The sequence below is a fragment of the Odocoileus virginianus genome, unplaced genomic scaffold, assembly GCF_023699985.2.
Source record: "Odocoileus virginianus isolate 20LAN1187 ecotype Illinois unplaced genomic scaffold, Ovbor_1.2 Unplaced_Contig_10, whole genome shotgun sequence".
Taxonomy (NCBI): Eukaryota; Metazoa; Chordata; class Mammalia; order Artiodactyla; family Cervidae; genus Odocoileus; species Odocoileus virginianus.
Genome location: NW_027224327.1, coordinates 255723 through 269794, shown reverse-complemented (window position 1 = coordinate 269794; position 14072 = coordinate 255723). Strand labels below are relative to the sequence as shown.

The 14072-nt window shown below is 45.1% G+C and overlaps 2 protein-coding genes across 7 annotated transcripts in view; one reads left to right on the top strand and one right to left on the bottom strand.

The window, feature by feature from the left end:
- WDR33 (WD repeat domain 33) overlaps positions 1-6484 on the top strand; it is a 115704-nt gene extending 109220 nt beyond the window's left edge. For 5 of the 6 annotated variants that reach the window (XM_070463955.1, XM_070463950.1, XM_070463953.1 and 2 more), the window contains 4 exons: positions 2511-2674; positions 2783-2875; positions 3753-3968; positions 5841-6484. In XM_070463955.1, coding sequence (XP_070320056.1) covers positions 2511-2674; positions 2783-2875; positions 3753-3968; positions 5841-6017 — 650 coding nt within the window. In that variant the 3' untranslated portion in view covers positions 6018-6484. Of the gene's footprint in view, positions 1-2510; positions 2675-2782; positions 2876-3752; positions 3969-5840 lie in introns of those variants that run through there. The other variant, XM_070463957.1, reaches the window with a different exon arrangement.
- Positions 6485-10676: 4192 nt separating this feature from the next.
- Positions 10677-11484, bottom strand: SFT2D3 (SFT2 domain containing 3). Its single transcript, XM_020886353.2, has one exon. It carries the CDS (start codon positions 11407-11409, stop codon positions 10768-10770), a length of 642 nt encoding a protein of 213 aa, XP_020742012.1. The 5' UTR covers positions 11410-11484; the 3' UTR covers positions 10677-10767.
- Positions 11485-14072: the final 2588 nt, after the last annotated feature.

The following is a 14072-nucleotide window of genomic DNA, read 5'->3' as shown; positions in this document are numbered from 1 at the left end:
CTAACAAATATCGACTGAGGCGTTTCAACAACAGAAATTGATTTTTCTCACAGTCTTGGAGGCTAGAAGTCCCAAATCAAGGCCTAGCAGTGTAGATTTCTGGTGAGATTTTTCTTCCTGGCTTGCAGACAGGCACCATCTCCCCTTGCCCTTGCATGATGGAAAGAGACTGAGCAAGCTCTTTGTGGTATTTCTTCTTATTAGAGCATATATTCTGTCATGGGGCCCCACCTACAGAGCCTCATCTAACCTAAATAGCTCTCAGAGGTCCATTTCCAAAGTCACTTTGGGGGACAGATCTTCAGCATAGGAATTTGGTGGCGGGGACAAAAAAAAACGTTTAGTCTGTAACAGGAACTATTTTCTAACTAGGGCAGATTAGAGTCCCTCTGTCCTTCTGTCGCCAGGGCAGTTGTACAACTTGCCTGGGCAAGGGAAGAGTCCTGCCCTGTGTGGGGACCGCTCCCGAAATCTGCCTTGGGGAGGAGCGCCCTCTGCTGACACTCCTGCTCCACTTCCCTCCCCTTCTCAATTGCACCCTCACCCTCTGGTTAATTCCCAGCATCTGGAGTACCCCTCCTTGGCTTGCAGGAGCATGGCTCATTAACTTACAAAACAGGTGTTAAGAAGGTACCTAGATAGTTGGAATGGTGGAGTGAAAAAAGGAAAGCTCTTTTTACAGTAAAACAGCAAGTTACAGATGTAGACTTATAAAATCACTTATTTTAAGCAACCAGTGTCATAATTAATTCAGGCAAGGATCATCAGCGGATGTAGAAAGCCATCGAGTAAAAGGATTGTGGAGAATCAGTGTATTTTCACACTGCCCAGGTATCACTCCATGGATTACTTAATTGCAAAGGAGAAAATGGACCTTTACAACAATGACATTTGGTTGCCATATCACTTTTACATCCTAAACAGTGAGACAGACTGGCATCACTGTGAAGGTATAAGAAGTTTTACCAGAAATGTTTTACCTGAATCTAATCATGGGAAAATCAGAAGAATTCACATTGTGGAATGTTATGTAAAACCCCTGTATGGACCCTTCAAAAATGTCAAGCTCTAGTCCAATAAAAATTAAAAAGTCAAGGTCACAAAAGATAAAACACAAGAGGGGGACTGTTCTAGATTAAAGTAGACCGAAGCGATGGGACCACTAAATAACAGTGTATGATTGAAAACTATAAAGACAACTGTAAAGGACATTTTGAGGACAGAGAAATTAAAATTGGATTGTGTATTAAATACCATTACATGTTATTTAGAATGATAGTAGTGTTGTTATATAGGAGAAAGTCTGTATTCTTAGAAGAAATCTACTGAAGGATGAAGGGGTGAAGCATTATGTCACAGCTGGTTTTGAAAAGGCTTAGAAAGTGAATTAGTAAATAGATAGTGAAAAGACAAGGTTTGTGTGGCAGAATCTTAAGAACTGATTATGGGCATTTGTTGCTCTATATGTTCATCTTTACATTTGAAATTTTTCAAAATGTTGGAGTATAAGATAAACAAATGGAAACTCAGGAAAAAGCAGAAGGCCTGGTGGGCCCTAAGCCCTTGCCCCTCTCTGATCCTTTCTCCAGTGTCCGTGGCCTCTCTTGGTTGCTCACACACCTTTCCTACTGGCAGGCCCCTCTTTCTGCTTCCTCACAGGCTTCTGCTGCAGCTCTGGCACCCCTCATTAGCGGTCCTGCTTCAGTATCACTCCAGGCCCACTTAGTTTCCCAATTCCAGAATTCTTGAGAGGTGGTGAAATGGTCCACTAGCCCAGGCATGAGATTGTCAGCTTGGCAGTGGTGAGCTACTCACAAACCAGATGCCTTCCCGTCCATCAGTCAGCTGTGGCTGGGGCCATTGGTGCAGTTTATGGCCCCTAGGCCTGCCCCTGAGTAGAGAGATGGGCCAGGGCAGATGGCAGAACAGATGCCCCCAAACAAGTCAAGTACAGTGAGTAGGCATGATCTCTGCCCCCCCCCCCCACCTTTTCTGATTATGTAAGTCATGTTTATACATAAAGATGTGAGTGGTAAAATGAAAAATATTTGGGAGGCAGTGGTAAAGAACCTGTACTGAGTGTCAAGACTGGTTGAGTTCACATCCCAGCACTTAACCGTGTGTTCTTAAGTAAGTGACTTAACTTCTCTGAGTCCTATGTAAATACACATGGGTAGAATAGAGTCACTTTCATAAAGTGGTGGTGAGGATAAAACAAATGAAATAATACACTGTAAAGCACTTGGCATGAGATAAGCACTTTAAAAATGCTCACTGTTACTATTCCTAAAAGCCTGAAAACCCCACATTGTAGTACATTTCCCTCTTGCCCATTTTTACCTGCCATATTATAAAATGGGTACTTTTAAAAAAAATACATAATTTTGTTTTGTTTTTCTCCCATTCAACATTGTATCATATTTCCTCACATAATTAGGCTTCTTTGAAACATGAACTTGGAGCTACAAGGTATTCCATTAGATGGATATTCTGTTGTTTTTTCCTAACAGCTTTAGACGAGGAGCACCCCCAAGACATGAGGGCCGTGCTCCCCCCAGAGGAAGAGATGGCTTTCCTGGGCCCGAAGACTTTGGACCAGAGGAGAATTTTGATGCTTCTGATGAAACAGCCCGAGGAAGAGATCTCAGAGGTCGAGGTCGGGGTACCCCACGAGGTAAGCTGAAAACCATGGGTCTAGGAAGGACAGGGATGAAGAGTTAGGTTGCTGTGAGCACACCTGGAATAGTCTGCGAGTGTTGTGGTGTTTTGTTTCATTGTGTAGGAGGAAGGAAGGGTTTGCTTCCCACTCCTGATGAGTTCCCTCGCTTTGAAGGAGGACGGAAACCAGATTCCTGGGATGGAAATAGAGAGCCAGGTAAGGCAGTAGAGCTGCTTGTGCTTAGGGGTCCTCTGACTGACAGTTCTCAGAGTGAGGTCTGAGGACTCTCCTAGGGGTCCACTGGGTTCTCTCTTCAGCAACTCACCTTTCCCTGGGAGGCTGGGTTGTCTTCGTATCTTCAACCCACAGTGTGAACCGAATGCAGGAGCAGGTGGGGGAATCCAGCTTTCTCCTGCTGAGCCAGATATTAAAGAGATTTGTCAAAATGCCACTCTTTTCACTAAACAGTTTTGTTTATGGAAAATATAGTTAAATGAACTAAAGTTTTCTCAGTCTTAATTTCTAACATGGCAGATGTTGTTAGAACTCTCATGATGAAATCTCTTTGGGGTCTTCAATAATTTTTAAGAGTGTGAAGACATTCTGAAACTAAAGAATCTGAGAACCACTTTTCTGGACCTTACCAACTCTTGTTTTAGGGGGTATGTTGATCCCTAATCTTGACCTTTCTGTGTGCTTGTGATGTCACTGGCCTATGGCGGGTATTTAGGAAATGTTTCTTGCATGAATGAATATTCCTTTTCAAGTTGCTACTTAACAGTATAATTTGTCTTCTTTAGGTCACATTGTACTTTAATATGGGGTTCCCCAGTGGCTCAGCAGTGCAGAATCCACCTGCAATGCAGGCAATCTGGGTCGATCCTGGGTCGGGCAGATTCCCTGGAGAAGGTTATGGCTACCCACTCCAGTATTCTTGCTTGGAGAATCCTATGGATAGAGGAGCCTGGCAGGCTACAGTCCATGGGGTCACAAAGAGTTGGACATGACTGAGCAGCTGAACATGCATGAACATACTTAAATACAATGAGATTGTCAGATTCTTAGCCTTGTGAATCTGTGCTTCCCATTTTAGGGCCAGGACATGAACATTTCCGTGATGCTCCCCGCCCTGATCACCCCCCTCACGATGGTCATTCCCCAGCTAGCAGAGAACGGTCCTCTTCTCTCCAAGGCATGGACATGGCATCTCTACCACCCCGAAAGCGCCCCTGGCATGATGGGCCAGGAACCTCTGAGCACAGAGAAATGGATGCTCCAGGAGGTCCTTCTGAGGATCGAGGAGGCAAAGGTAAGTGAGGCTGGTGATTATGGCTTGGGAGCTGTGGGTGCTACAGCCCTGCCAAGAAGGCTTCAGAGTTACCGGAGGCCCCATCCCAGTGTATGCCTATTCTGTCTGTCCCTACTGGGGCACCCCCCACTGGGGTACTAGGGGTCCTTTACCCTCCAGGGCTTAGGCTGCAGAGGTACGTGTTCCCAGTTGTGGTACAGCCAGTGGGTGACTGCAGGCTCAGTCTCTGCATAGGTCTCCTCCACTTGCTTCCAGGAGTGCCTGGTTTATTCACGTTTTCCACTCCGGCTCTTTTTCAGATTGTCCCAGTACTTTCTCTGCTGACCTGTGAGACTCTTGCTCGATTGGCAAGTGTGCTCTGGTAATGGCTGCTCTGAGCCCTTGAGGCTGGTCTCAGTGGCAGGGAGGGTTGCTTTCTCTCAGGTTCTGTGACTTTTTTTTACTTTGGACCCAGAAGGAGCTCTGTTTGTGGACAGTCACAAGGACTTTGGGGAATATGATCTGGAAATGGTTTTCTTTTTTATTTATTTATTTTTTACAAACCCTTGTGTCGAGGGCTGACTTTCAATAGATCGCAGCAAGGGAGCTGCTCTGCTACGTACGAAACCCCGACCCAGAAGCAGGTCGTCTACGAATGGCTTAGCACCAGGTTCCCCACGAACGTGCGGTGCGTGACGGGCGAGGGGGCGGCCGCCTTTCCGGCCGCGCCCCGTGTCCCGGGACGAAGGGCTCTCCGCACCGGACCCCGGTCCCGACGCGCGGCGGGGCGCGCCGCGCCGCGCCCCGAGGGACGCGGGCGACGGCCCGCCGGCGGGGACGGCGGGGGACCGGCTATCCGAGGCCAACCGAGGCTTAGTTTGGTTCTTCTAAGTGCAGAGCTCTCAGAAACAACTCCGTGTCACCAGTCCCCACCCACACACACATTTTGTTGCTGGCTGGGGTGGGCACTCAGGACACTCAGTCCCAGGCTGAGGCCACGTGGCTAATGTGGAAGTGATATCCTGACTGACAGCTTCTCTGCCAGGGTACCATGAGGGGGCCCAGGCTGAGCTTTGTAAGAAAAGAAGCCAAAATTCCTTTGGCTATCTTTCCTCACCTCATCTTAGCTGGATTCAGATTCCATTCAAATATTTAAGACAAAGTTGGCAATAGTTTTCTGATAGTGCACGATGGGAGATGTGACCAAACGCTGTCATCTCAGGAAAAAAATTTTAAAAGTCAGAATTTTAATGATACCTAGAAGTTTGTGTGTCTAACCCTGGAACAACTAAAACTATCCCTGGGAGAAGCACTAAAAGCTAGTGTGTTTCTTTTTGTATTTTTGTTTTTCAGGGAATATTTTACTTAGTTATTTAACAAGAAATCAAAAGTAAAGTATAGTTTTAGGATAATCATAGTAAATACTTATTCTGTAGAGCACTTGTAATTAACATCATCAGCAGTCTGTATTTCTTACTTGCTTCTAATATTAAGTCAGTGCTTTTCAAACCTTCCCCCAGAACAGCCATGGTGGCATAGGAAGGTGAAGATACACTTCTCATAGACAGTAGGCACAGTCCAGCATGGTCTGTGACCTCCAGAAGGGGCTCTGTGTTTATCTCTTGGCTCCCCAGCGGTTCTGTCACAGCCTTGGGGAACACTGTGTCTGGTTGATGCTGAGGGGCACAGCCACAGGCCAGGGCGGGGATGAGAAAAGGGAAAGTGCAGGCACAAGTTTTACTGCTCTGAGTACCATGGTAATGTTCTCAGAACTCTGTTTAAGAAAACAAACAAAACCAGACATGTTCCACTGTCTGTCATTATAGAGTAAATGTTTGTACCAGGAGTTATTAAAAATTTAAAGTCACATGTAAAACCACTGTTTCATTTCAGGCCGAGGGGGCCCAGGACCTTCTCAGAGAGTGCCTAAGTCCGGACGTTCCAGCTCCTTGGATGGAGACCACCATGATGGATACCACAGAGATGAACCTTTTGGGGGCCCTCCAGGGAGTGGTACCCCTTCTAGAGGGGGCCGGAGTGGCAGTAACTGGGGTAGAGGGAGTAACATGAACTCTGGCCCACCAAGGCGAGGAGCTTCAAGGGGGGGTGGGAGGGGTCGGTAGAAGTTGGGGCTCAAAACCCCTAGGCCTCTCTGGACAGTATTTAAGAACTTATGGACTTTCCGAGAGAAAGAAAAGGAGACCTGCACCACGTAGCCCTGAACTCGCTCTGGGGCAGCTGAATGCCAGGTGCCCCGAGTGAGGCCTGCAAGACGAAGAGCCTGCTGCTGGCTACCCAGAGGCGCTGGCCTTGTTTGGTCCTGTCCACCCTCACTGCCCGAAATCCCACATGGGTTTGTGAAGATAAAAGCTGGAATCTTTTTTTTTAAGTGTCATGAGACATGGAGCACCTCCACAAATTTAAGTTCATGTCCAATCGAAAATTTGTTTCTATATGTACAGTTGTCAGAGAAAAAACATTAAGTTGTTTTTGTATGAATACAGAATGTGATTTACGCAAGAATTAACAGAAAATAACTAATCGTCAAGTGCTTGCCTTAAGGAAACCTTTAGTTTCCATTGCCTCCAGTCTGCTGAGGGGTGTACCACTACTGCTTACATTTGTGAACATCCTTGATGGGAATCTCTAAGTCATCTAAATTAACTCATTTGTGAATTTTGTTTTTAAACAAATTCTTATCTAGCCATTCTGTCACACTTACTTTTGTAGCATAGTGAAAAATACTTCAAAACTATAATGTGGTTTGAAGTTAGATTCAAAGCCTTATTAGACCTGCTGTGGCAAATGGAAAATTATACACTGAAGAAAAAAAAATCTGGATGTCCAAGCAGAGGGTCTCCCTTGGCTGCATCTCCTAGTAATTACACCTTAGACTTGAGTTGCTTTTTTCTGATAAGGGGAACTTAACATAAGCTAGGAATCATCTACACATACCTTTTGAATACTGTAAATCATTTCACAAATGGTATTAAGTTGAAAAGGAATGGATCAAAATCTTTCTTAAACCTGTTCTGCAAAATTTAAATAATGTCTTCCTCTTCCACACTAGCTATGTGGAAACACCAGTTTTTAAGGCAGAGGATTTTTCAATTAAAAGTAAGCCAGGAAGGTCTCATCCACAACAGATTCTTTTAGTTTTAAATGAATGGGACATTTGGCCCACTTTGAATTGGAAGCCAAAAGTTCAGTTTGAGATAACCCCAGGATATTTTCTATATTGACCCCTTACTTTGTTTTTATAAAAAGCTTTTTTTTTTCTTCAAAGGACATCCTGTGGTCACCCTCACTACTTTAACTTCAGTTGGGCATTGGAGACAGGTTTATTTGACATATTTAGTGGTGCTGGAAAGTGTCAGTAGTTGCTTAGGAAAGGGATATTGACTTAGTTGGAGTATATAAAAACTCCATTGGTTCTCCATTAATTTAAAAAATGGTAAAAAGCTAAGTTACTTCTGCAGATAAAATGTTTACCACACATACACTGCTTTTTTTTAGGGTGTTAGAACCTAGAGGCTTCAAGAGATTTTCTCTTTACTTTGCAATTTAAAACATCCTATTTATCAGCACCTTGCTCTAAACACACCTTTAGGAGGCTCAAGATTGCTTTAGGTTTGTGGATATTCTTTATTTGCCCTCTACTGGTATAGCTTTAAAAGAAGTTGTAATCAAATTCTAAGAGGATAAAAAGGGATCCAGAGAGCAAAACCATAATAGACAGTTGATTGTTGTTCAGTTGCTAAGTTGTGTCTGACTCTTCCGATCCTGTGGACTGTAGCATATCAGGCTCCTCTGTCCTCCACTATCTCCCGGAATTTGCTCAAATTCATGTCCGTTGTGTCAATGATGCCATCCAGCCATCTCATCCTGTCGCCCCTTTCTCCTCCCGCCCTCAGTCTTTCCCAGCATCACGGTCTTTTGCAGTACACTGGCTCTTCATATCACATGGCCGAAGTATTGGAGATTCAGCATTAGTTTTTCCAATGAATATTCAGGGTTGATTTCCTTTAGGACAGACTGGTTTGATCTTGCAGTCCAAGGGACTCTCAAGAGTCTTCTCCAGCACCACAACTCAAAAGCATCAATTCTTCAGCACTCAACTTTCTTTATGGTTCAACTCTCACATCCATACATAACTACTGGAAAAACCATAGCTTTGACTATACAGACCTTTGTCAGCAAAGTGATGTCTGCTTTTTAATATACTGTCTAGGTTTGTCACAGCTTTCCTTCCAAGGAGCAAGTGTCTTTTTGGAGCCTAAGAAAATAAAATCTGTCACTGTTTCCAATTTTCCCCCATCTATTTGCCATGAAGTGATGGGACAGATGCCATGATGTTAATTTTTTGAATGTTGAGTTTAAGCCAGGTTTTTCATGCTCCTCTTTCAACCACATCAGGAAGCTCTTTAGCTCCTCTTCACTTTCTGCTAATGGAGTGGTATCATCTGCATATCTGAGGTTGTTGATATTTCTTCTGGCAATTTTGATTCCAACCTGTGATTCAACCAGTCTGACATTTCACATGATGCTACTCTGCATGAAAGTTAAATCATCAGGGTAACAGTATACAGCCTTAATGAACTCCTTTCTCAATTTTGAATCAGTCTGTTGAATCATGTCCAGTTCTAACTGTTGCTTCTTGACCTGCATACAGGTTTCTCAGGAGACAGGTAAGGTGGTCTGGTAGTCCCATCTCTTTAAGAATTTTCCAGTTTGTTGTGATCCACACAGTCAAAGGCTTTAGCGTAGTCAATGAAGCAGAAGTAGATTTTTTCTGGAATTCCCTTGCTTTTTCTATGATCCAGTGAATGTTGGCAATTTGATCTCTGGTTCTTCTGCCTTTTCTACAGATTAGGCTCCTGTTGTTGTTTTTTTTTTCCTGAGACTCATGTGGTAAGAACTTTATCATAAGATTTTAAGGCTTTAACTTCAAAAACACTACCTCAATAAGCAGATAACCAGGTCGCATTTTGAGAATGAATTCATTTAGAGAAAACGGAAAACTCAACATTATTTATTACATAATGTGTATATCTGCATTTTAAATCATCACTGTCAAATTACATACAATATATTGTGCTTTGAATTTTATAAAAACAGATTTCCCAACAGTGAATTCTTGGGAAAATGCTGGAAAAACAATTTTTAAATAGCATCAATATAAAAATGGGCTGAACTCGGTAAAATCTTCAGCCTAAAATTTAGAACTAAAATACAGATTTAACTAGGGGGTAGGAAAAGCAGCCAATGGTACGTTTTCCAGTCAAAAAAATAAATCATTCCCCCAAAACCGTGGATTTGCTTTTACAAACACCGGGTAGTTGTGCCTCTTGAGGTAGGTAAACCTATTAACTGACAGTGGGGAGAAGCAGCCTTCTTTCAAAGTAAGGGGGATGGGAGTAACTCTACTTTAGCGTCCACCTCTTGGAGCAGGGCTTAGGACACTGATCAAGGCCTATAAATACAAATTTTGAGGCTGGAGCAAGAGGCAAAACACTCTTGCCTGACAACCTGTTTAAGCAACGCTAATCCAGTCCCAGGAAACAATTACTTTCAAGTTGTTCTCAACCTTAGCGGAAAAAGGAATCATACGGGAAGCTTAAAAAAAAAAAATACTAATGCCAATCTCCCCCCACCCAGCCCAGAGATTCCAACTGAACTGAGATTTGACTCAAGTAATCATGTGAACTGAGAACCACTGGCATAGAATTAAACCTTAAAAAATAGTTTATTTCCTAGTTAATATGTAGCTAGTGACAAAACGTTGTCTTATTTATGGATTTAACCAGAATACTGAGCCCAGTCTTTCTGGCAATAAATTAAGGTAAGTCCTAGACCAAGGTGCTAAATCTAAAAATGAAAATTGGCAACTAGATATGAAAAGCACCTTACATTGCATTAAGATTGGTTAAAAAAGCACATCATAAAATTAGGAATGAAAAACTAGACCTTGTAGAAATCCATGGTTTCCATCCAATAGGATAACTGGATGTGGAATTATCTTCCTGTCTCAGGCGTTTCCTTAGCTGAGTTATGTCCATGGATCTCTTCTGAGCATTTACGTGCACCTTACTGGCTACCATGCTTCTTGGTCCTTGGTTTCCTTATGTAATGCAGAACCAACTGTCCTTTAATCTTATAAGACATCATGTTAACAATTTCACTAAAATAAGAAAAAACTGAGATAAACCGTATTAACTAAAGCACTTGAAAAAATTCCAGTGGCTAAAGTCAGCATTTAATCTGCTAACTCCTATGGATACACTCACGTTGAAGAATAAGGGAAAAAACTTCCAAGAGCGAAAGAAAGCAAATTTACTGGAACTAAGCTACTGTGATCTACCACTGGATTTTTTTAGGTGACAAAATGTGAAAGAGAAATCCGGGAAAATAAGGGCAGTCAATCAAAACGGAAAAGCTATTTTCTCTTTTTTTTTTTTACTGAGTGCAATCTAAGACCACGGTTAACGCAAAAGCAATTTATCACTAATGTTTCATAGCGTACCACCAATTCAAAACAAAATCTGGTTTTCACAGCACTTGCTGCCGAGTGTAGCACAAAATGCTGAAATCGAGGAGCTTCCCAAACTGTTCGTGTCTCAGTTTATAGTTCGCTGGCACAGTAAAGGAGCAGCTTCTACGCTGTGCTGTCTGGGAACGGGCGGGCGCAGTCCTTGGCTTGGCTGGCGCTGGGCCTAGAGCCGGTTCCCCGTGTCCTCTCGATGGCGCATCCTGGGGACGGGCTCCGTGTGGTGTCCCGGGGCCGGAGTCTGCGTCCTTCTGACGGCGCGAGCCGCGGGCCTCAAACGGGGAGTGCCTTGGCGAGGGCGGCGCCTGGGCCCAAGCGCCCGAGCGTGATGCGCAGAGCGGTGCCCGCGCCCCGCGGTAGCACGCCTAGCAACGCGGCCAGCAGTGCGGCCACTTGTGCGCAGGCGCCCAGCGCTGTGAGCAACGTACTCCGCAGACACAGCGCCGCGTATAGCGTCGCGCCTAGCGCGACCACGTAGAGCAGCGCGGGCCGGGAGGGCGCCTCCTCTCCGCGCAGCAGGCGTCCACACGCTGCGCCGCCTCGCAGGAGTGTGCCTCCCGCTAGTGCCAGCGCAGAACCCAGCGACCACAGCAGCGCGAACTTCCGGGCGCGTAGCAGCAGTACAGGCGCGTAGAGTGCGGCCAGGCCGAAGCAGAACGCAGCCAGCAGCAGGCACACGCCACTCGCCATCAGCCGCTGAGTGCGCGTCACGCTGGGCAGACACGTCTGTCCCGCCGCCTGCTCCGCGGGGCTCTGCGTCCACGTCCAGCGCAGGCCCGCGCGGCCCAACCACGCCCCGGCCCCCGCCGCGGGCTCCTTCGCCTCGCCCGCGGCGAGCAGTGGCTCCGCGGCCGCTGGGCCGCCCGCTTTCCCCTGCGCCAGATATTCCTGCAGCTGGCGGTTGAGGTCCGCCATGTTGGATGGAGGCTTCCGCGTAGTTGCGGGGGGCGGGGAGCTGCCGCCCACTTCCGGCTCTACTCAGTCGGCTTTGGAAACTGCCCGGACCTCGGGCTGCTGTTAGTCCGCCGGGACGGAAGGGGCGGGGCTTCTGTTCCGCTGCCTTCGTGGTCTCGGCCGGCACTAGCGCTGGGACCGCGGCTGATCACTGCGTGTAGTTTCTGAATACCTTTCTTCGGTGTCCGCTGTAGGCGCTGACAGAGCTTGGGTGAATTATAACAGCATTAGAAGTTACGGGGCGTGAGCTCTTGTGGCTATGAATGAAAAAAACTTAAGTGTCTTGACTTCATGGATATCAGAATCGTGATTCTGTGCTGTAGTTTTCCAATATTTGGCCATTGGAGGAAAATGGAGAAAGGGTATACCGTCTTAAAACTATGCTGATCTATAATTTCATTTTTTAAGAAGCTCACGCTGCAGGTCATAAGTGGTATCTTTGGGAAAACTACAGAGCTGAAGCAGAGTTAACCGCCCACTCCCGCTGATGTGCTTCTCTTACCCGTTTCAGCATAGGTCTGGCAATATTATTGTTTCAACCCCAGGTCATGTATTTATATTTTTGGCCCACATCGTCATGGTTCTGATACCCCTCTGGGTACAGGTTTCCTGACCCATCAGATAATTCTGAAGCGCTTGTTCATGTCCGGTTAATTTCTAATCTGTTCTGAGGTGGCTCCTACAGCCCTGCTCTTTTTCGAGAACCTCCTTGAAGTTCCTTGGCTTGTTGTGTAGGTCACAGCCATCTGGGTGTCTGCTAGGACTTCTGGTTTCGCTGCTCTGTCTGGTTGTCAGACATTCAGAGTAAGCTGCACGTCTTGTTTACATCTCTCACTTAGGTGCACTTTCTCTGAGTTCTCATCTGTCCCAGTTGTGACAGTTTATTTGTTCAAAGCAGTGCCAGCAGCTTGAGGAAAAGTTCTCTTTCATCTCCCTTTTCTTCGGACCTGGAAGGCTACATCAAAGGCACTCAAACGGATGTTGACCTGATTGTCACAGCTGTCTGAGTGCAGTAAAGGTGTTTTGAAAGCCTTTGTGGATGTAGAAGCCTTTGGCTGAAAAACCCATTTTTTAAGTGTCTATTGTGAATTTAAATATGATGGCATGGAAGTCTTTAGTGATGTAAAGTGCAACCTAGTTAAGTACTACAGCAGTGTATTCTTGTACACGCCTTTTATTTACTTGCCCCAGAAGCACTGGGGATGGGAGGCAGGGCTGAGCGCTGTAGGCTGTTTCTTCTATCGCTGACTTTGGAGGCACTGCAGGAGAAGAGAGGGTGTCTCCCTGTGTCTGTTTTTTTTTTTTTTTTTTTGTCTGTACTAGCTCCCCTCACCTCCTTGGTACTGGCCTCCCCTGCACGACTCTAGCTGATGACTGGTGACCGTCCTTTGTCCTTTATGACAAGATAAGTATTAATGATTTCCTGCTGTTGTCATGTCTGACTTTTCTGTTACTTGTGTAACCGGTTTTCCCATATAAAATTATTCCCTTTAATACTTTGTTTTCCTGGTTGGATCTTGACTGTTGTTACTGAACAAGCAAACTTGATTCCACTTGCCCAATGTGCAGCAAAGCCAATCTGCTGCCCCTGTATTGTGGTGGAGGAAAATATCCTGTTTATTGTAGGGTGCCAAGTGCCTTGCTCACATGACCTGAACTCTCCAGTGGCTTTCAGGGATGGGTTTCTGAAACTGAGGGAGAGGGTCACAGGGTGCATGGTCAGCTCATGCACAGTTATCTGATTGGTTGATGGTGAGGTAACTGGGAGTCTCAACTGCCAACTTAAAAAAAGTACAGAGTGTGAGAGTTGTGAAGGAAGTTTTATTTGGGGCAAAATGTGAGGACTATAGCCTGGAAGACAGTATCTCAGATAGCCCTGAGGAACTATTCCAAAGAGGTAGGGTGAAGGTCAATATATATGTGATTTTGCTGAAGGGGAAATATGGAAACAAGCACATATTTTCTTTTTTTTGCAAAAGGTTTCTGCTAGTCATGAGCAGTTGTCACCATTTGAATGCTTTTCTAGATATGAGGAGATACAAGAATTGGGCTCATAAAATTGGCTCCTGAAAATATCTAACTATCTGAAGACCTGTTCTGCCAGTTTTTCCCAGAGCATAGAGTGCCTCATTTCTGCTCTCCACCCTGAACTCCTTTCAGGGGGTGTTGAAAATCAGCAGCTGCAGCAGCAACTGGTTTAATCCTTGTAGAGGTAGATGGCAATTACCCATGGCAGGTGCCAGTTTGTAGTTGACAGGGCCACTTCATGGTAATAAATTTGATCATGCTTAGAAAGGCACTTTATGACCATTTTGTCCGCTGGTGCTAGAAAGGCTGATTCCTAGGTCTGGCAGAGATTTTGCTGAAAGGCCATTCAATATGCTTTTACTGGACTAGGTCTTATAAACAATAGCTAAAGGTAATCCTGGACTATCTGTCTGGCTAGTCTGTTATAGTCCAGGAAACAATTACCTCTGTAGCATCTTCCTGTATCAAGAATCACACTATTATAGTAATTGATCTCATATAGAACCGTATATTTGATCAGTTGCTTCCAGTTGCCTAGTCAGCATTATATTTGTTGTAAGCTCAGTCACACATTTGGTAATATAAGAAACAATAAT